The sequence below is a fragment of the Cynoglossus semilaevis genome, chromosome 3 (genome assembly GCF_000523025.1).
Source record: "Cynoglossus semilaevis isolate Cse_v1.0 chromosome 3, Cse_v1.0, whole genome shotgun sequence".
Classification (NCBI taxonomy): Eukaryota; Metazoa; Chordata; class Actinopteri; order Pleuronectiformes; family Cynoglossidae; genus Cynoglossus; species Cynoglossus semilaevis.
In genome coordinates this window covers 9,980,925-10,004,228 of record NC_024309.1, presented here as the reverse complement: position 1 = coordinate 10,004,228, position 23,304 = coordinate 9,980,925, and the positions used below count along the sequence as shown (strand labels likewise).

Below are 23,304 nucleotides of genomic sequence, written 5' to 3'. Positions count from 1 at the left end.
TGACACCTTTGACCTTGTGTTCGTCTAACACGCCACAGTTTGTGTAGTTGTACCTTGTTTTGTTGTGTATCTGTGCATTTATGATGTTTTGAAGTCAAAAAATCAAAGTGCAGCTGCTGCAGCAGATGACAGGCACTCACACACACACACACTCACACACACACACTCACACACACACTCACACACACAGGCCCAGCAAAGTCACCAGGTGTTTATAACACTGCAGGTTTAATGTTAGAGTAAGAAAAATGGAATGTGAAATAATTAGTATGTCATGAATCCTATACATATGTTCTATAATATTTCATTTATAAATATTTAAAATATTTTGCAACATTTATTTTAGGTAAATTCAAATTTTTATTGAACACCTAAATATTTTAAATTAGCTTTAGCCCAGAGGGGCTTAAGAGAACTCAGAGTCAGAAGTTAGCAAGAGAAAAGTGAAAAGTTTTGTTTACCAAACTTAAACTTTTTCTGACAAATCAATTCTATGGACAATAGTTAAGTAGAGAAAACAAAACCATGACGATAGATAAATAACAGGAAGTAAAAAAACAGACAAACTAACAGGAGAATCTCAGACGTCTGCGTCTCTGTCCGTCTGTCTTCAACTTTTTAACGAGGGCCAGTGTAAACACTACTCTTGACCCTCGACCTCTGACCAGCTGTCTACTGATTCCAGCTTTATGGGACATTAAAACCATGGCCACTGATTTATGGACACCATTAAAGCCGGGGTCAGCTATTTACTCATTACATAACCAAACATGTGCTACATCAGAACCACGGGCTGCAGCGGCTTAACAGCTTCTATTTACTGCCGTTTGTTTGGGATCCAAAAATAACGTTCACACAAAAGAGCTGTGTGTGTGTGTGTGACAGAGAGAGAGAGAGGGAGAGAGAGAGAGAGAGAGAGAGAGAATTGACACCTGCAGGACACTGCCTTAATACGAGGCTGATTTAAGAAGTTTCCGTCATCAAAACTGGAAGAATTTCTTTCTGCTCATATGTTCACCGTCTCAAATTTTATTTATTTAATATCAATTATTATTATTTTAAATGTCTTAATTTCATAATGGCATTTTTGTCTTCCACGATTTAAAATCTGTCGTTTTAATTTAAAGAGGGATTTTTAAAAAAACTGTGTCCGTGGACTAAAGTTCAAAGAAGAAGAAAAAATCACTTTCAGTTTTTGACATCAAAAAAAAAAAAAAACTTTCAGTTTTTGACATTGCACGTCTTTTGTAGCGAGTTCCCACATTCTTTCTTTAATGCTTAAAAGTCTTCTTTGGGGTTTACACAAACAGACCACTTGGGGCAGCAGACGACCAGCAGCTGCTGTGCCCTGGTGAGCTAAAATGACTGATTTTCTATATGGAATTTGGCGTGAGAGAAAAAGTGGTTAACAAGATTCTTGGGTTTTTTTTCAATCTAACTGTGAGATAAATTGCTCAACAACTTCTTAACATTCTCATACAGTTGACCAAAGCTGGTAGACTTTAGACTTCAGGAGATGTGACTTTGTTCTGAGGCTAAAATTAGCCTTTTTTCTGGTGTCCCCGCTTGATTGGAGGTATGGTTTCACATGATCCTGAAGTATCCATTTCATGTGAGAAGGGTTTGCACATTCACAGGGAGAGATGGAACTGCAGCCAGAACTGCTGAATCAGCATAGGACTGAGCAGCAGCAGCAGCAGCAGCAGCAGCAGCAGCAGCAGCAGCAGCGTCCTGTAGGAACATTACTTCAGTGTCTATCTAGGTCACGCGCTGACTAACGCACACTGTTTCAAACCAGAAGAAAAAAAAAAAAAGATCTTTTCATTATTTGCATTTTGTTGCTGTGTCTGCGAGAACGGGAGGAAGCTACGTGTGAATAATTAAGACGTCAAAATAATACATATCTAACAAAAACAAAAGCAGCCAATGTCGATTAGTCATGGCAGAAAACGCACACGCGGACTCTTTCCACGCTGTTCACCACGTGTGGGCCACTCTGTCAGTTAGAGCCTCAGAGAAACGAACAAAGCAGGCACAGAAACATCTGGAAATACCCCGGGAGGAGGGGTTTTTATATTCCTGCTAAATTTCCAGGTGATTAATGCAAAAGTGTGCAGAATGTGTCCAGCTAGTCTTCCATAGCAACGTCAGTGTCTTTGGCTATTTAAGACAAGTCAAACGTGGAGAAAAGCTGCAGATTCAGTCGATTCAAATATAGAAGGCGCGCCTGGAAATCGCCAAAATATTTTTTAAAACATTAACAAATGTTAGGAAAGGAAGATTAGACGTATGGAAAAAGTTCAATTTCGCTTAAAACAAAAAAAATGTTTTACCAAAAAGGTTGAAAGGGAGCTCCAATATTTAAATACAGGTTTCATATGTAACTAAATAAAAATAAAAATAATGAAAAGGTGAAATTAATGTGATGTTTGTGGTGATTCCAAATCAACACTTGGAATTTTTTCTCTCCAGAGGAAGAGAAAGGATCGAGAGCAGGTGCAGGACGTGATTAAAGAGCAGAGCTGATGAAGAACTGAGTCGGCAACACAGGTGTGTCCGCACACACACACACAAACACACACACACACACAGTGTGACACAAATCTGTCGTTTCATGTTAGATAGAAAGAGAGAAGTGGAAAAACAACATCACTTCTTCTTCTTCTCTTGTCTGAACATGAACGCGTCTCCGTCCATTCACATAAACTTCATTTTTACTTGACGTTAATTCAGCAGTGTTATATTATTTTTTATTATAGGTAAATAAAATAACTTTTACACATTTAGAAAGCCATATTTGTTTAAAACACATATTTTAATGCCTATAAAGGTAGAGTACGTAGATTTATTGAGTCTAAAGTTTTTTAATTTATGGTTTAATATATAGTTTTGTTTGTTGTCGATGTTGGCCAAGGTGTACGGCTCTCAGATCTTTGGGCGCTCAGCACTATTGTATCCCGGACAGCGAGGGGCAGCAGGGTCTCAGTGGTGGTGTGGAGCTGTGGGCAGAGTTCCTGAGCACAGTTTCATCCTCAGTGGATTCACCTCTGAACAGACTTTGTCACGACGTGAAATCACCTCACCACGGATTCTGAGCAGCAGTGACTTCACAGGACACTTCACCAGAGCACCTCTGGGAGGCGGTGTAACGAAAGACTCGGGGACCGTAATGTCATTCTGGACCCAGCAGATTCTGACAGTTCTGAAAAACTAAAGTTTTTCGACCTGGTGCAAAAAGGACGTCGCTAATGAAGGTAAATACTGATCTAAACCTCGGCACCTTATCTATAACCAAAGCCTTAGAAAGAAGGTCCTGGTTGACTAGGACTGAGCACACACACACACACAGCTGTCTGACATTAACAAACTCAGGTGTGTGTGTGTGTGAGTCAGCTGTTATTTCCTGAGGTTTCCATCCAATTAATCTGCATGTGTGTGTTTGTGTGTGTGTGTTTGTGTGATGTATGAGATCTCCTCCCGCCTACCTCGTCATCACTCCCATCTTCCTCTCCCTCTTCTTCCTCTGGGAACTCCACATCCGACTCTCCTGGAGCGATGGGAACGCTGATGGTCAGGTTTGGATTTGTCATGTAGCTGTCGTCCGCCGCCACATACTTCTCCACGTGTCGCCCTGAGGGAGGAGCAGGAAAACCCACGACACGACTGAGAGGATGTTTTTGAGTTGGGTGTCGTCTAAAAGCGATGCCATTGTGTGTTTGAAACTTGTATTCTTCTGAATGTCCACCAGAGGGACACTCCACTGTTGTGCATTAACAATGAGTGAATGAGAAAAAAACACTTTCTATACCAGAGTATCATTGAATACAAAAATGTGTTTATACGTAGAGGCAGAGGTCACTGATGTTGACCCCGACCTGAACTGATGAAACTGCTGATATAAAAGTTTGGTTAATTTAATCCCAGCTTCTTCTCTTTTTTTTTAAGTGCGCAGTTTCTCCAGTTATTACAGTAAACGCAGCGTTCCCAGGTTGGTCAGGTGTTTAATTTATAAACTATTTACAGTCACAATGTAGAAAATCCATCCATTAAATTATTAGACCTGAATGTCAGGGATTTATTTAGAGTTCATTGTTTAAAATGTTTGGTTTTTCAGGTTATTCCAGAACTTATTAAAAACCCCTGGTGTTTCTAATGAGTGGTGACAGGATGTGATGTGATGTGATGTGATGTGATGTGATGTGAGGAGTCTGTCTTCACCTATGACGGAGCCGTTGACCTCGGTGTGGATGGAGCTCAGCCTCTTCAGCTGCATCATGGTCTTGGACTCTTTCCTCTTCTGACGGCGGCGCTTCAGGCTCCCGTTGAAAAACTCCACCACCTGAGTCACGAACAGTTACACCAGCTGACAGATCACCTGTACCTCTGACACACAGGCGGACGCAGGGACGGACTGACAGAGAGACAGACAACAGACAGACAGACAGACAGAGCGACCTGCGGCCGGACAGACACGGAGACGGACACACTTGTACCTGTTTGCGGCACCAGACCAGACCTCTACCAATCCTGTGGATGGCGATCTGCAGGTTGTTCATCTCACCGTCATCGTCTGGTGCTGAGAGGTTGTCAGAGCTGAAGCTGCTGAGCAGCAGAGCCCGGAAGAGGTTTAGCAGCTGAGGAACGGGAGAGACAGAGAAGAAGAACTGAAAACCTGACGTCCACCATGATGTCACTTATTATCAGGGCACAAAACATTTTTTTTTTATAATAGCAAATGTAATTTTATCACAAATTAACAAGCAAAAACTATAAAAAAAAAACACTAAACTTAATTTTGTAAAATTATACATATTGTATTTTCACACAATGTATTAGTAAAGAATGTAAACATTTAAAAAATAATTAGCAAAACAATAAAGGAAATTTTACGAATCGTTACACAGTATATGTCTCCACTGAAGTATACGGAAAATAAAACAGTTTTTTTAAGCTCCAAAATACTTCATATCTGTCTTATAACACATTGGTATGTGGTATTTACGACTCAAACTTCTTATCTGAATTTTTCAAAGTTAATCTGATTTAAAAAAATATGTTTTAATTTATTTTTACACACACACACACACACACCGTCTAGACCTCTGTTACAGATCATCACTTATGCTGGAGAGCTGCTCTTATCCCAATTGGTTTAAACACAATTGAGCGTGTGTGTGTGTGTGTGTGTGTGTGTTTGGGTGCGTGTGTCTACAGGATCTGGGGCAGGCAGATCAGGTTGCAGGTTTCTGCGTCTGATGACCGTCTTAGACCTGCAGACGGGCTGTTGAGGCTTTTCCCCGAGACGCATTTAAAAATAAAGAGATTTGTCCGTTGTCAACAAAGAAACAAAGACGAGAGATTTAAATTGCTCTGACAAACACACACACACACACACTCACACACTCATACAGGGAACAGAGTCAGAGTTCACTTCCTGGTCGTGGATATTGACCCACTGGCCTGTTTTCCTTTTGCACAATCACAAACTCCACAGTGAGGAAATGAACAACCAATCATGAGTCCATAACAAACAAGGCTGCACGTGTGTGTGTGTGTGTGTGTGTGTGTGTGTGTGTAACTGAAGTAGTTGTCAATTTATATGTGACCTCTCCAGCTTTGCCCAAACACAGGTGTGTGTTTGGCTGCTGCTGTCAAACTCAACCACCGATCGATCGATGCCATTGATTGGTTTGGACACAGGATCATGATCCCACAGCTCCACCAATGACCTTCCTGCTTTTCCTGCAGCCAATAAATGAAACCGCACCGACGCTAACAACAATAACATCAGGGACGGAACATGACAACAGAGACTGGCCTTGGTCACTGGTCAATAACCTGCTGCCACACGGGCGTATGTTCTTATCTGCACCAGTGGGGGCAGTAGAGGCTACATTCAGCTCAGTAAACGTGTTTAGTATGTAGACATTTTATGGTGGTGTTTGTAAACAGAGCGTAAAAGTTGATTAAAAGTTAATTATTAGCTTTAATTTAAATTGACATTCTTCAATAATTTGGGTTTTAATTCACCCAGTTTGACAAAAGAAAAAATCAGGATGAGGATGAAGAGAAGGAGGAGAATGAAAAAAAGAAAATACAAAAGGAGGAGGAAGAGGAGCAGGAGGAGGGAAAAAGGAAACCTGAATGGAGGAGGAGATGTTGATGATGGAAGAGGCTGGAGAGCAGAAAAGGGACCGTGAACGCGAGCGTTGTGTTTTAGGTTTCAGTTCTTTTTAATGCATTTGTCTTTTGGTGTTTTTTTCCCGTGACAGAATGAGGCTAAAGTTCAACTCAGGCAATCGAGGAAACACCTGGAAGCTGCGGAGCTTCGTCGTCAGGACACGTGCACAAGAAGAAGGACAATAACCACAGCAGGTGCTGATGAACGAGCTGCAACATGATCCTCGTCACAGCGAACCCCCCTGAGCAAAGGCTCATGGGAAAAAAGTCATCGCAAGTGAGAAGGAAGGGTAGGGTAAACCAGGAAACCACAGGGAGGAGGAGGAGCAGGAGCAGAGGTGAGACAAGGAGAAAGGTGGAACGGGGAGAATCGCTCTGATTATAAATCACGGTTTTGTGCAACAATGCGCACAAACAAAACATAGAAACTGAAAAGTAGAACGGATGAGAAAGTGGAGGGAGGTGTGTGGACACACACACGGGCGAGGCTCAGGTTCACTGTTGAACGTCAACTGAAAATAAAATAAAGTCTAGAAAAAAAGGGAAGGACAAGAGAAATAAAGTCTAGAAAAAAAGGGAAGGAGAAGAACAAGAACAGGAAGGAGGAGAACAAAAACAAAAACAAGGAAAACAGAGAAGGACAAAAGTGGAGACAAGGAAAATGTAAAGAAAAAAAGGGAAAAGAAAAGGAAGGAGGGAAGAGAAGGAAAAGTATGATGATGAAGATGGAAAAATGGACGAGGAGGAGGAGGAGGAGGAGTCTGGAGGCAGGTGTGCTGCAGCTAAAGAGCTGACTCAAGGAAACACATTCAGGAGCTCGTTTGTCACGACAATAATCAGCAAACTGAACATCTGCTCACACACACACACACAAGCGTGCGCACACACAGACGGAGGTGGAAGAAATGCTTCTAAAGTAAAAGTTAGAAAGACGTCAGTGCGATGATCTCAGACAGAAATAACACACACACACACACACACGTCTATCTGTACTTAAAGCTGGTGTAGGCGACATTTATTTGCGACTACTGGTCCGTGATCACAAAGTTGACTTCTCACTGCAAAAAGAACAAAAAAAACAAACAAACAAACAGAAAACACTCCACCGAAGTCCATGATGAAAACCAACAGTTTTTCATCACAGCACACAGCAGCTGTCGAACCACTGACGTCCTGGTGACATATTTGACGGTGTCATTTTGTTACTTCTGTGATTGAATGTCCTCCGTCCACATGGACCTGAGGGACACAGAGTGGACACAACAGACACCCAGAGAGCAGCAGCTCTGGTTTCCCTCTGAGCTAAAACCACTTGGTTTCTGTATGGACTTTGGTTCTGATTTAACAAACACACACACACACACGTCCTAACAGTCAGGGGTGTTTACAATGAGGCCATTTCTGAGGTATAAATCACCTGAACTGGAAAGGTTCAGTCATCACACACAAACTGGACGAGAAGATACAATTCCTGCCGCTGATAAGAGTGAGTGTGTGTGTGTGTGTGTGTGTGTGTGTGTCTTTGTGGGAGCTGTCTGGCCTGTCAAGCTCATTATGAAATTTCCATGAGACCATTAAGCTAAATAGATGAATGGGACTTAATTACTGAGCACACGCGCACGCATACACACACACACACACACTCTCACACACTATGATGGATGGACTGATGTGTTGGGAGGTGCAGACGCAACATGTTCACACTGCTGGAGGAACATTTTACAGCACAGCGGGTAAGATGAGTCTCAGTGTCTGTGAGTGCGTGTGTGTGTACATTAGTGTGTGTGTGTGTGTGTGTGTTTGCGTCTGTTCCACAGTAAGATGAGATGATGGATACTTATCAGAAGAAAGGAAATCTTTCCTCTGCTCTTTTTGCCTGGCAAGATGAGCTGTCTCTGCCTTGGTGTGTTTGAGTGTGAGTGTGTGTCGATGTGGGGGGGCAGAGGGCGAAGGAGGGGGCAGTTCATTGTACTTGTGCTACATGACAGAAAACACACTGAAGCTTCCAGTAATGAGAAACAAGACAGGACGAGTTGAGGAAAAAAAATAATTAAAGATTCCTCTCTTGGAACTAAGTCCTGAGAGAAAGACGGTGATTTTAGCCGCAGGAGCCACAGGTCTGCAGCTGCTGCTGCCACGATCAACTACGAAGGTCACAATATGACACGTAAACTTTTTTGTTGACTCAACAGTCACTGTTTCTCTCTATGAATTTGAGTGTGGATGCCTTAGATCGGAGTGTCAAACTCTTCACAGCGGGCCAAAAATTAAAAACTGAAATGAATAATATTGATTAAAAAATTGAAGTCATGTTTCTGCTTCTCTCCAGATATGGAATGTTGAATATTCCAAAATAACAAAAATGGCTGCTCCTAAATCTCCGTCACCCCACAGGCACTGACACTTCACTGAGGTCTGAACTCACCACCAGGTTCCCGATGACCATGACCAACATGAAGACCAGGATGCAGAGCGGCTGACCCGCCACCTCCATACAGTCCCACATGGTCTCGATCCACTCCCCACACAGAACTCTGAAGACAATTAGGAAGGAGTGGAAGAAGTCCTTCATGTGCCAGCGAGGCATGGCACAGTCCTTCGAGATCTTACACACACAGTCCTGGAGAGGAGCGAAGACGGAGGTGAGTTATCGTTTTTGAAGCCAAATTCTGATCCTGGTGTTGGCGGGAACATTTACCTGGTAGTTCTTTCCAAACAACTGCATACCAACTACAGCGAAGATGAAGACGATAATGGCAAGGACAAGCGTCAGGTTTCCCAGAGCCCCCATGGAGTTTCCGATGATCTTGATGAGGGTATTAAGAGTTGGCCATGAGCGTGCTAGTTTAAAAACACGCAACTGGAAGAGAGAGACACAAATACAAAATTAATTCACACGCTAAACTGATGACTTTATAGATTTTTTTTTTCCCATCTTTTGACTCACCAGCCTAAAAGATCTAAGCACACTCAGACCCTCCACGTCAGACAGTCCAAGCTCCATGAGGCTTAGGCAAACGATGATGCTGTCAAATATGTTCCAGCCCGTTTGGAAATAGTAGTACGGATCCAAAGCAATGACCTTCAGCAACATTTCAGCAGTAAAGATTCCTGAGAAGACCTGCAGGTCAGAGTGGGAGACGCTGGTCAGAACCGGCATAAACTTAGTTTATGTCAGTGTATCAGTCAGAGTGGGAGACGCTGGTCAGAACTGGACTTAGTTTATGTCAGTGTATAACAGTGAAAATGAACCCTCCATAACCTTATCCTGACTGATTTGTTAGTAGAAGACAAGGTCATGCACAAGCAGTGCTAGTCACTAAGCTTCACTATGGTATCCCACTCAACTCACACAGGCACAGGAGGAACAGAAGATGGAATTAAGAGGACACAGGTGGGAAGGACCAGGGAGTCCGAATTTTGTAGTAAACACAGGAGGACAGGAAGTGCTAAACCTGGGGAGGACACCAGGGGGCAAAGACTGGACTTTGAATCTGCAGTTGCTCGTATAATTATATGGACGACGGCTTTGGCGTTAGCTGGGATTCAGTCACTACAACAGCTGAACTATGCTTATATTTTTACATTGACATTAGCTTTTAACTATGATTTACCGCTTAGCAAAACAAGCTAAAAACCTCCAGATATACGACTTTAAAAAACGACTAAAAACCAGAGAAGGTTTCACTGTTTTGTCCCGACGCGCTCAGCTCAGAGGTCTGACACGTGACGTAACTGCGTTGGACTAATACGATGACTTTTAAGAGATGAAGTACTGTCAAGTTTAAAAAGATAAATGAGACCTAAATGATGCTGAGTGAGCACACACACACACACACACACACACCGGGTACATCAACACGCACAGAGAGATACAAGAGTTAAGTAAAGGGCACAGTTAGCCATAAGGAAGGACACTTCAGACTGGGTTAAGGTTACAAAAACACAAACACAAAGTGAGCTCCTGTGTTGGCTGGAGTTGTACAACAAATCCCGATAGGAAGACTAGCGCTACTGTTTAGGAGTTCGTAGAAGATACCAAATCTTAAATTCTTACCAACTTACGGGTGAGTTCAGTCAATTTCCAGAATTCTTACCAACTTACGGGTGAGTTCAATTTCAAATTCAATTTCAATTTCAAACTTATAGATCGTGGACCATCTAAAAATCAGAGGTCCAATTCCGGTCCGAAACCTCGGCTTGGGGAAATTTTCTATTCCTAATCCTTTGGGGATTTTGGAAAACACACTGTAAGATCCTGAGTTTTTATTTTGGTAGGACTGCCCGAGTGCCCCTAAGCAAGGACAGGACTGTGCTGACAAAGTTAGATAAGGGTTACAGCAAAGGACTGTGAATGTGTGCGTAAAAGTCTGACTTTCTCCTCGGTCATCCTGCACAAAGACTCTTTATTGAAACAGTTTCAAGCCTCATTTTTCAAACCCATCCTCACAAAAGTAAAACTGACGACAGGATCAAGTTTTAATTATATATAAAAAAAAACACCAAATGACCTCAACACCTGCCTGTCTTCATCTGGGGCAGGATGATGATGTCAGGACCCAGTCAAAATGTTAATTTGTTGACAGTGTTGACACAATTAAACAAACTGCTGAGACAGAAGTGGATCAAAAAGTCATGTAGGGTGTTATAGTAAAATCTCAGAATTTTCTCTATTGGATCAAAAAGTCATGTAGGGTGTTATGGTAAAATCTCACGTTTTCTCTATGAGTTTTAAGGCAGAGGAGAGCTGGATAAAACAGATAACTCATCCATAAGCTAACGCTAATCAGCTAAGTCATGAAACATCTACTGTGAGTGTTTCTGCAGTAGCTAACGCTGCCAAACCCTCTCAGTTGCTACGTCGTAGCCCTCGCTGTTTAATGACATTTTGCTCACGAACTCAATGATTAGCAGAACTGAACATAAACAGGAACGGACTCATGTCACCAGGCTGGAATGATTCGGGTGAAAAAAAAAAACATGACGATTCCAAGCCATTAACAGTCACCAACAAAAGCCGAATAAGTCAAAGTGTACTGTGGTTCTCCACTATCAGTGACGCTAAGTACACTCAGGAGAGGCTGCACTTAAAGCACAGCGCACAGTCTCTACTGCTAAAAGCCTGCACTAAATGCTATGTATCCTTCAGATATTTACAGCCGCGGTAATATTGATATGTGAAACCCAAAGAGCAAAGATGGAGAGCACAACGACAAACAACAGCAGCTAGCAAGTGGAAGCATTAGCCGCCATTGATTCAGTGAGTTCAGTAATGTCCTGATATGACACGCCAGCCTGCATAAAACACACTCATGCAGCATTAATGACAAGATAAACATGTGAACGTGTGTGAGGAGTTGTGTGTGTCTGTGTGACATTAATATTCAGAAGGCCAGAGTTTAAAGATGATTGAAAGAAAATTTGTAATAAATAAGAGCATGTGTTAAAACGTATGGAATAAAACGAACACCTCTTTCTGACCACACATTAATGTTTATTTATATTATAGCATTATTGAATTTCTTCACTACAGTAATAACCTGTGTTTTTAATCTACAGTCTCTCCTCCAAAATGTATTTTCTAACCTCACTTGTTTTCTGAAGTTCACCTTCCACCTTTTCTCCCTTCACCCACCTTTTGTTTTACTAAAGCCAATAATAAAACATGCTTCTTTTTTTCTATTTTTATTCCTATGCCCTGCCTCAGGGCCCAGCTCCAGAGGTTGGACCTCACAGCCTTTTCCACTGACAAACCTCAGGTAAACACATTAACATCCTGCACGGACCCATCCGCTCCTGTCTCATCACGCGTCCACCTGCAGGGCCGATCTCCTGACTCTGTCACGGTCAGTTACAGTTGATTCAACGTTGTTTTTGTCAACTCATCTCACGTCTCCACTGGACAAACACACACACAGCTTTGTTTGTTCGTCCTTTCACGGAACCCTGAGCTCTTTAAATTGTACTAGAACACTTTGTCTCCAACTGTCAGGCCTGGGCCTGCTGGACTCACCTGGAGTGTATTTATCTCACACTCACACATGCTCCGTAAGCACTCCACCAGGAAATGTTCGCAAAAATCAGAAGGTGAGACTCGTCAGAGCGACGGAGAAAGAAACCTCCTGCTCACGGGAGGAATCACAGCTCTTTACTTTAGCGTGACACCAGTGATTGTGCTCCAGGGAGGTGACGTCAAGCAAAACAGGAATACTGAGTCAACACAGGGATGGCGCTACTGTGCGGTTCCTGGAACCTTCCTGAGAAATGACAATGAATACACAGTACACCGGTGGCTCTGTCTCTTTGTTGGACTGCCTTTCTCTATTGGGACTGGAAGGGTCTGACTCCATAACAACACATGTTAGTCTTGATCCACTGCAGCCTCCAGTTAAACTGATTTAATTGGATTAACCACAATGGAACAACCCGACCACACAAACAGATAGAGCAGCTTCATCCATCCACCCACCCATCCATCCATCCATCCATCTTTCCTCCAAACTTACCAGGTTTCCTATGCTGAGCATGCCGTTGAACTCATCTGTCATTGGATAATGTTCCATTGCCATAAAGAGTGTATTGAGGACAATACAGATGGTGATGGCCAGGTCCAAGAAAGGATCCATCACCATGATGTTAACATGCTGTTTCAACCGCAGCCACCAGGGGCTACATTCCCACACCAGGTACCGCTGGGCAAAGGCATACCAGCAGGGGTGGCACCTTTTGTGGGACTCCTCCAGTTCTGTCATGTCCAAATAACAACATACATGTTAAAATCTCATACATTCACAGAAACATTACATTTCAAATACATTTTGGGGTTGAACAACTTTTAGCATAGCCTAACGTTGACTAAGAGACAATCTTAAATTATAATATTAATGATCTTTGCCTGATTTAAATAGCCAACCTTAAGCTATGAGTTATTGCATTAGGATAGTATTAGCCTAGCCTAGCATAGCACATGCAGGAAATGCTCAGTGTTTTTAGGTATTATTTTACCTAGCCTAGCCTGGTCTGATGTAACCGCTGCCTGGATATCCCAGAAACATTTAAAGGTGAACAGCAGGAGGTTTTCATTGGCTTCAATGATTTGCTGAGTCACTCCAGGAAGGACAGATGGTGACTCAGCAGATCTACTGTACTGACAAACTTGCAATGATCTTGTTTTTGCAGTTTAAAGGTCCCTTTGCAATTCGCAGGAACACTCAAACTAAAACCAAAATCCCCCATGGATCTCACACATATATTCAACTTTACTGCATGTACTCGCACATTGTCGTGATCGTGACATTAAAAAATTTAATTTGAAATAAAAAAAAAGAAAAAGAAAAGCAGATGCTCAGCAGTGTTTCTGAGCATCTCCGGCGCCCTCACCCTCCATGGCGTCAGTGAGGTAGCTGGCGGCACTGAGCGTCCGCTCTCTGCATTCCAACTCCGCCGTGGAGGAAGGCCGCGGTAACAGCATGGTGCTAAGCTCCGTGGTGGACGTGGGGACCTGAGACGGACAGATGGGAGGACAAACAGGAAGTGGGGAAAAAAAAAAAAAGAGAGGTGGTGTTTTTTAGACGATCATTCAGGCAAACACACAGGAGGTCAAATAGGTCAAACAAGATGGAGTCTTTTTCTTCTTGTTCCTGTCGCCCCAGCAACAAATACGGTGTACAACCAACCAACCAATCAACAACAACAACGTCTGTGTCTGTGTATTTGAGTGTGCTCTAAAATTAAAGACTCAGATTGCCACTTGAGTTTCTATAAATGGAAAACTATAAGATACTAAAAAAAAAAGAAAAAGAAAAGCAGATGCTCAGCAGTGTTTCTGAGCATCTCCGGCGCCCTCACCCTCCATGGCGTCAGTGAGGTAGCTGGCGGCACTGAGCGTCCGCTCTCTGCATTCCAACTCCGCCGTGGAGGAAGGCCGCGGTAACAGCATGGTGCTAAGCTCCGTGGTGGACGTGGGGACCTGAGACGGACAGATGGGGGGACAAACAGGAAGTGAGAAAAAAAAAAAAAGAGAGGTGGTGTTTAGACGATCATTCAGGCACAAACACAGGAGGTCAAATAGGTCAAACAAGATGGAGTCTTTTTCTTCTTGTTCCTGTCGCCCCAGCAACAAATACGGTGTACAACCAACCAACCAATCAACAACAACAACGTCTGTGTCTGTGTATTTGAGTGTGCTCTAAAATTAAAGACTCAGATTGCCACTTGAGTTTCTATAAATGGAAAACTATAAGATACTACTACTGATTTGATGATACTAATGGGGGAACTCGTTTGTTGTGGTCACTCTCAGGACACACTGTACTTGGAAATCAGCCCTGGTGTTTGTCTGTGCTCAGAGAACACATGGCTGTCAATGAGAAAATAGACAAAGACAACGTCACTTTACAAAATCTTCAACCAAGAAAAAAATCTACTCCAAATTAAACCTTAATCTTAAAAAAGTCTTTCCTGCTTCACCTCACTGTCAACATCCTTTGAAAATAAAGATTGTTACATTCTTAGATCACTGTTATAAAGACGCTAGTGGCTAATTAGCACCCTGGAATTTGTTTTTACATTTTTGACTGATTTTAACCACGGCACTGACGACAGGACAGACAAACCATTAGTACACACACAGCAGTGGATCAACTATTGATTTTCTTTCCAGATTTTTCTCTGGGCTTCAATGGAGGTAGAGAAAAAAGTTTACACTGAAGTTATAAGTTGGAAAAAGTGCAGTAGCAATAATTTATCCATAATTCAACCATAAAAACGTCTCATGTTAAATGATTACAAAACTATTGAAATTAGAAACTATTGACATTGGATTTCAAAACAGTCAGATTAAGAACATGAAAAACTAAAGATAGACTCAGTGTGTGAGTGAATGTTGCTGTTTATAAACTCTGCTTCTACAGTATGTGTGTGTGTGTGTGTGTGCATGACTGTGGACGGGAGAATACCACCGCATTGTTATCTCAGCTGGTAGATACCAGTGTGTGTGTGTGTGTGTGTGGTCAGTGATATGACATTGAAGTTATGAAGCACAGATTCATAATTCACATGTCTGAGTGTTGGATAACCACAGAGTTTACCATTGTTTCCACTGACACACACACACACACACACTCACACACACACGACATAAAGTACTCACACTCTCCTCCTTGACCTTTTCCATGGTACAGGGAGGCATTTGCCCCTGCAGTGGTGACGATGAGACCCCGTTTTGATCCATGGCAACAAACAGTTTCCCATTGATATTTAGAGACGGGTAGAACACCTGGAGACACAAACACACACACACAGCAAACACATCATAAACACACATCGTAAACACACACAGCAAACACGTCGTAAACCCAGGCATCAAACTAACACGAGGAGGATTATTTAAAGGAAATCCAAAGGCAGAGTGTGGGGTTTCTGCCAGGCTGTCATCAAGCCCGTTTACAGTCACCTGAGTTACATGAACTGACCACACGAGGCAGCACCAGGGTAGTTCCCATGTGTGAATGTGTTCAAATTTAACGTGAAGTTAATCAGTTTGTGTGCCTCCTCTCACCTGAGAACTTCTGCTGGCCGTGCTGTATGAGCTTGACCTTCGTTTGGGCCAGGCACAAGGCAGGATGAAGGTCCCACCGCTGTAGGTACGACCACCAACATTGTCCACCACGTCCCCAGGCACACTATATTCATCATCAGCCATGTCTCCATCTGAGCCTCTACTTCTGAGACGAAAGTTAAAGATGGAAGACACCTGACTGCTTCGCCGCGTGGAGAAGGAGCGGGCGAGGAGTGGGTGGAGTGGCTAAGGGATGAGGAGGAGGAGGAGGAGGCGTCAACTGAGCGTCGAAGAAAAAAAAAAACCCAATACCTGTTCAGGGTTGTCCTCAGTACACTCACCTTTCCTGCTTCTGCTATGTCCACCTGTAGTAGCTTCTCTTCTGATAGATTAGACTCAACGTCAGCCACTCCAACCAAAGCTCGACTCCGTCTCCTCTCCTCCTGGCTGTCCAGCGGTGGGCCAAAGGGAGAAAGTTCTGGGGACAGTATTGAGTCTGTCTCCAGGGGTTTCTGAGCGGTGGACTGTTCATATTAAAACAAACAACAACAGAAAGTCATTTTTTCTAACAATGTCTACATGGTGAACCAACTATGCTTTGGGCGCCACCTGCTGCTAGAACAAGTCTAGCTCTTACTAAAAACATCTATGGAGTTTGATAGCTTAGTAAAAGCTTTCTAACTCTGAAAAAAAATGTTTTTTCTATCGCACGTTTTTGCGGTATATAAAATTTTTTAAATTTCCAGTATTTTCATCATAAAGTAAGCATTTAAAAAAACAGTAAAACAAAATAGTAAAAAAAAAAAAAATGAAAACACATTTTGTAAGGCATACATACAGGCTAATAATTTAAGGTGAAATACTGAAACAGGACAGCAGGGGAGGCTCACAGCAGTCCCTATAACACACCCCAAAAACAGAGCAACTGTTAAACCCAGTTACTTCCACTCACCTGCTGCTCTTTCTTCAGTTTCTCCATAGCTTGTTGGAACTCTTTCTCCTTTTGGCACGCCTCTGCAATAGTGGCCTGATTCTGCTCCTCATACGCCATTGCCACCACGGCCAATATGAGGTTGATTAAATAGAAGGAGCCGATGAAGATCACGACTACGAAGAACACCATGTAGGTCTTTCCGGCTGAACGCAGAGTCTGCGGGTTAAAGCCAGGTACCAAGTCAGAATAACTCCCTGACGATCCTTACTGAGTCACTGACGCTGACCGGGTCAGTGTTACCTGGTGATAAAGGTTTTCCCAGTAGTCCTGTGTCATCAGGCGGAACAGGGACAAAAAGGCCCAGCCAAAGGTGTCAAAGCTGGTGTAGCCGTAATTTGGATTCCGTCCCGCCTTCAGACAGGTAAACCCGTCAGGACATTTTCTGCACAAAGAAATATTTATCACAATTAAAAAATGCATAAAGTATCTCAGACCTAATGTGAAACACCAAGGTTTAAAAGTTTCATTATTTCACTCTGACAACTACCGGGAACATGGTTCTGATTTCTGACTTTTTTCCGGTGTTAAAAACTGTAACAGACCTGGAAACAAACCTCTGAGTCACAGACAACAACACTGACACTGACTCACACATACAGCCTTCTGCTGACGCTGTCTGTAGGGAATTAAACCCACCACCATGAAGTCTCTGAGCTTGTGACCCATCACAGCTGTTACTGCCCACTGCAACTGCAGCAACAGCCGCGGCAGGAAATTGCACCTTGTCATCAACATCAAATCAGTCTGGAGGAATAAAAATGTCGCTTGTTTATGTGAATTTTTTTTAGTTTTCTGACCATACTTCACATTATTTCACCGGGAAAAAACGGACAATTTAGTTAATTAGTCCAAAGTGATTGTAGGAGGGATCATGGGAACTAAATAACCCAGCCTTCATACTTGGGTTTTGCAGGTCTAGAACTGCAGGACTGAGTGTCCTTAAAGTCCTTAAATATGGGTTTTAGGCTTGAATGCAGACTTTGCGACGGGTAGGTGTATTTCTCTAAGCTGAGAAAGTTTAAATACAGTATGCCAGGGTCTCATTTAGAAATGACAGAAAAAATGAGTTGGTAGTGAAACAGACAGAGAGTGAAAGCATCAGCAGTAATTTGGATAAAGTCACAGTCCGTTCTAGTGAAGACAGAGTTGAACGTTGGGGCAAATATCTCAATTTGCAGGTCCGTCTATATTTCCACCATACTTCAACTGTTAAGTCAGGCCAGAATAGGCTTCTCTGATGGGCCTGGCCTTTGTTAGGAGCTGAGACATTTAGGGGAAGAGGAGCCACTTGGGGTAGGGAGGGCACCGGGTCAAGATGCCTCCTCACCACCTTCCTGGGAGGGTATTTCAATCATAACCAATCTGGGAATAGACCCTGAGAACACCAAGGACATACTTGAGGGATCGGATCTCCCTCCTGGCTTAGAAGCATTCTTCCAGGATGAGCTAACGCAAGTGGCTGCGAGGAGAAGCTTCTCAGGGGACTTTGCTAAATGAGCGACAAAACACTAGAAAAATGCAACGCAACATGAGCATTCAGTGGCGACAGATTCCTTTCATCGTCATAAACACTTACGGGACCTTTCCAGCTTTAGCACAATGAAAGCGCTCCTCCTAGGCACATGTTAGCCGTAAACAGGCCGTGCCGTACAAAAACAATTGCAGCGTAAACTGCTTATCCAAGCATTTCACTTCTGACACTGATCAATTGTAATCACATGATCAATAACCTAAGGAGAGAGTGGAGTTGTAAGGAAACATCAGAGCGGCTAATAATACCTGTCGAGCAGGAAATGGGTTTACATTACTGTAACTGACGTTGATATGAGCGCAACAATTATCTTTACCCTCTCTTTATCCGAACATTACGGCAGCCAAAACTTAGCTTTAACTTGTATTATTTACGAAAGTCGTGTTGAAAATGAGTCAAGATGAAGCCAGGCAACATGCTGTGATGTCATGAAGAGCTGAGGTTTACAGCACGGGAGCAGAGTCTGGTGGAGCCTCTGATACAAACGTTATGGTAAAAGAAGTCGATGAGAATTCAATGAGGAGGTAAAATCCTGTAAATACAGCAGCTGCTATTAGATTATTAACACACACACACACACACACTCCACTCCAATCCATATCAAGGCAGGTGAGTCAACATGGAGGCATGTGAGTAAGTGGATGTGAAGTGTGTGTGATGGGTTGACTGTAAGTGAGTGTGTGTGTGTGTGTTTGTGTGTGTGAAGGTGTTGGAGTGTCAAAGACAGCAGTTATCTCTTTCAAACACATAACACTGTGTTAATGGAGAGATGCTACTTTAGGTGTGCTCCCTCCCAACACACACACACACACACACGGTGAATAGTGCAGTGTTTCCCAACCTTTTTTGAGCCACGGCACCTACTGTAAATATCACAACACATCACCAAAAAAAAATCTCACAAAAAATATATGTAATCAAATATAATAATCCTCTAATTTAAATGACCTCATAATTGACTAAAATCTCTGCCTGTTTAGTTGAAAAAAAAAAAAACACTGATATACTGGCAGGAATTGAAGAAAGACACAAAGATCTTCTTCAACAGCTCTGATTAACTTTTTTCTTTTAGCCCTCTACTGCCACCTAGCAGAAGAAGATATAATTGTTCTGCCTTTCATGCTTTGACGAGGAAAGTGAAATTGAATAATTTCCCACGTCACTCCTGATGACACACACGGTGAACCACGACACAGTGGTTGGGAATCAGTGGACTAGAGTTCATCAGACAAAAACCTAAACTAGACTCCTTCATGTTCCTGACTGATGGGGTTCCTGGTTCCATCTCCAGACGACTCCCCCACTTTTCCTCCCCCTTCATCTAACTGCAATTATCTTCCAGTCTGTGTCATCTTTCTTTAGCTCCAGACTTCACTCCTCTGACTCACAGTCAGTTACTGTAGTACTTACTTCATAGATAGTTTTTCCAATGTTTTTATAATCTTGGGTTTTTCTATCTGATTTAATTTAACTCTTAACTGTCAAATTCTCGACCCTCTCGGTAAAACTTCTCATCCACTTTTGGAAACTTTTGGTGGAGTCCAGTCCACTGGAATACTAACAATTCATTTGAATCAAGTCTTAGCTCAGTTTTTGTTGTTTTTGCCCAAAATACTTTCACATTCAAACAGGGGCCACTCCTTATGGGAGACAATCATTTGGACCTAAACTCCATAAACTTCCTGTTACCGTTCCTTCACAAACCTTCAGTTTGGGAAGAGCAGTGACATCTGCTCACACCGAATATGTCTTCATTAGGACAGTGAGGACTAGGAATCTAAACTTGTCCTCGCAGTCCTAATGCAAACCACACACACACTCACACACTCACACACACACAGAGAGAGTCAGTAATTATGACACTCAGGTAAACTCCAGTCCAGGAGGAAGCCAGTACTTAGAATCACTATAGCAACCGTATCCCACTGCTGGTTGCCGGGGGAGACTTGTTTTGTGCTGTCTCTGCTGGGAAACGAAGAGAGTGTGTATGTATGTGTGTGTTTGTGTCACATTGACCACCACATTCACAGACACACTAATAACAGAGTCACCTCCGGTGTGTTGTCATTGGAGCATCCAAACTATGGCTGATTACACTGCGCGCACACACACACGCACGCACACACACACGTGCAGAGAAGATTTTCCAGACATGTAGACATAACCAAGAAGAGTTTAAGCAAACATTCATGTCCAAGGTCACTGGGTTAAACTCACACTTACTGAACAAATCAGTATATTTGGTGTTTTAATATGAATTTAAAGGTACAGTCTGATAGACTCATCAACATAAGGCACCACTCTCCCATGTTGGAGTGCAAAGCCTTTCACTTGAATTTTGAAAGTATGTCAATGAAACAATGGACTACAGCAGCAATATGGCCTGTTAGCTCCTCTGTACCTGCAAGGTAAAAATCAATAGTTTTCTAAATGGACTTTGGTGGGAGAGCGAGACGATAATGAACTAAAAGTATAAGTTATCAACAAACATGTAGAAAAACTGAAGACGATCATTTAATCTCTAATTTGTTAAGTCTCTCAATCCTAATTTTTTCGCCCTTTGTTGACGCACAACACACAGGTGAGGTCGGATCGTAAACAGACTGGTAATTGAAAACCTCGGCCCCTCTTCTCCAAACACACACACAGACACACACACAGAGGAAGTGATCCGGCTCTCAGACAGCAGCACATTAGAGCCGCACACATAACTAAAACTACACATGGAATTCTCCAAAGAGGCATTCAGACTCTGAGACTCTTCTGGAGTTGAACACAAACGATGGTCCTGGAGCCGGTGAAGCTGCTCGCCGTCTCAGAGCCATCTTTGGAGCAGATCCACGGCCCATTTAAAAGGTTAAGTGTCCAGTGTGTAACATTTACGAGGCTTTAATGGCAGATATTTTATATCCCATCCGAAGGTATGTTTGTGTAGGTGTGCGACCATTTCGAGATGAAATATTGCTTTGCACCTCTATCTTACTGTAACACAGTCCTTTATAACCGGACGATAGAGTCTGTGTTGCTTCTTGAACAAAAACAATTTGCCATAACAAACTCCACAGAGAAAAATCATGGATTTCAGCTCATAATGACACTGGAGCTGCTCGTCTACCGCTGCCTCGTGTGGTTGCTTTGAGTCCCTGAAGAATATTGAAATGAAGAATTGAATGAAAGAAAAACAATAAGACATCTAAGCTGACAGAGAGGCGCTGCAGTGGATCAACATCTGGAGGACTGTGATGTAAATAAACAATCATCTGAAGTAGAAACCAAAAAATACATTTAATTCAAGTAAAGAAAGTCAATTAAATACGGTGGATAAACACTGGGGAGTTGATGTGCTGCTGCACCCCCTCCCATTCAGTATTTTCAGATTTTAAATTTAGATTAGAATTATACAAAAACATTTTTGTTGTCTCATTTGCAAAACCTGACCACAAGAGGCAGCAGTGGACCAGCAGCTTCTATGTTTTTTAATGCACCAAAAATGAGTTTAACTTTAGTTTTAAGAACCTTAACCTTTCAGTAGTAAAAGAGTGTCTGAGATAAAGCAGTTAATGTTAATATTTTTATATATTATGTCCTTAGTGTTTCCACAGTGGAGCAGTTCCTGGGTCTCAGGGTGGTCTTTGACCACCCCACTCCAGAAAATCTGAACTCCTCCTTTAATCGACATTTTTCTCCAGTTGAGTGAACAGTCAGGCAGCAGTTGTCGGTAAAAATCCCAGTGAAAGCACTGTGGAAGCTGCTCATTACTGGGCTGTGTTTGGGAACAGGACGACAGAGTCACGTTGGCTGTGATTCAGACACTTGTCGGTGAACAGTGCTAAGTCATGTTCTTTTCACCAGCTGCGTCCCAGTGATTTATACCATGGGGAGGATAATGTGGTGCTACAGAAATAGAGCCTGGAGGGGGCGGGGACGGCGTCTCAGCGGGACCAGGAGCCTACTGTGGACCGAAGACAAACTCCGAGTCCGTCCATCAGCGTGAGCGTGGATCAATAACTGTCTTCAGAAACAACAGCGGACGTCTTTTTCTCATCGTGTTTAATTCCCAGACTAGTTTTTCTTTCCTGACCTGATTTCACTTTTCTCTCTGTCTGATTCATCTTTAGTTTTTTTTTTCTCTCCCCATTTATTTACATTTTTAAACACAAGGGCCTGAGTGGAAACTGTGCTCACACTCTGAAACGAGACGTTATGTATTTTGGCCCTGGAGAGATCAGTAATAAACATTTATATAAATGTCTTTAATTCAACATTCATTTTCAAACTGTATACAACGTTTAGGAGATGTTATATTTTATGAGATATTTAAGATATGTTTGAGCTAATAATATTTACAATTTTTTACAACTTAGACAAGAGAATAGTTAAAGGTTAACCTGGAAACTCCTGAAAGCTAACAGGCTAAAAGCTAATAAAAAGTTCATCAGAACAAACTCAGTCCATAAAGTTAAAGACGCCATGTTCTATTATCACCTTTACATAACAAGTAAATATTCAATTTACTCAGTTATAACATTAATTAGTGCAGTCGCCCCCTAGTGGTAATCAGCTACCAGCACAGTTTCACTTTGCAAACCCAAAAACAAACCCAAACATTTATGTCTGGTATGAAGGAGATTGTAGAGCTTTAATAGCACTGGAGAAGCTATAGAGCTGCCCATCACACCTGCGCATTTAGTGCGCACACACACACACACATACACCAACTCTAAAAGACCGTGAGAGGCACAGACACACACACACACACACCTATCTCCCAGTGCACCAGTGTTTAGGTGGTTGAAGCCTCTTTTGTGTCTTTGGCTGAACATTAGACAGATGTCACATTCACTGGCTCCCAGAGAGCTCATAAGTCAAACTAAACACACACACACTCAGACACACAACCAAAAGCACACTTACACACTCAGACAAAATAAACCCCCTCATTTTGATAAATGTTTTCGTTACTGTAGTCGGGTTATTGATCAGCGCAGCTTTTAACATAATGTTTTAACCATTCATATAGAGGAGGGGGGCAGAGGGGGG

General features: G+C 42.5%; 1 protein-coding gene across 1 annotated transcript in view; it reads right to left on the bottom strand.

Annotated features, from left to right (window-relative positions):
• The window catches only part of LOC103377201 (sodium channel protein type 4 subunit alpha-like), an 81,570-nt gene that overhangs the window by 20,280 nt on the left and 37,986 nt on the right, over nt 1-23,304 (bottom strand). Inside the window, 13 exon segments of the mRNA XM_017031562.2 lie at nt 3,486-3,631; nt 4,219-4,339; nt 4,494-4,634; nt 8,606-8,800; nt 8,879-9,040; nt 9,128-9,301; nt 12,687-12,925; nt 14,029-14,149; nt 15,332-15,457; nt 15,740-15,985; nt 16,081-16,263; nt 16,692-16,889; nt 16,974-17,115. Coding sequence (XP_016887051.1) covers nt 3,486-3,631; nt 4,219-4,339; nt 4,494-4,634; nt 8,606-8,800; nt 8,879-9,040; nt 9,128-9,301; nt 12,687-12,925; nt 14,029-14,149; nt 15,332-15,457; nt 15,740-15,985; nt 16,081-16,263; nt 16,692-16,889; nt 16,974-17,115 — 2,194 coding nt within the window.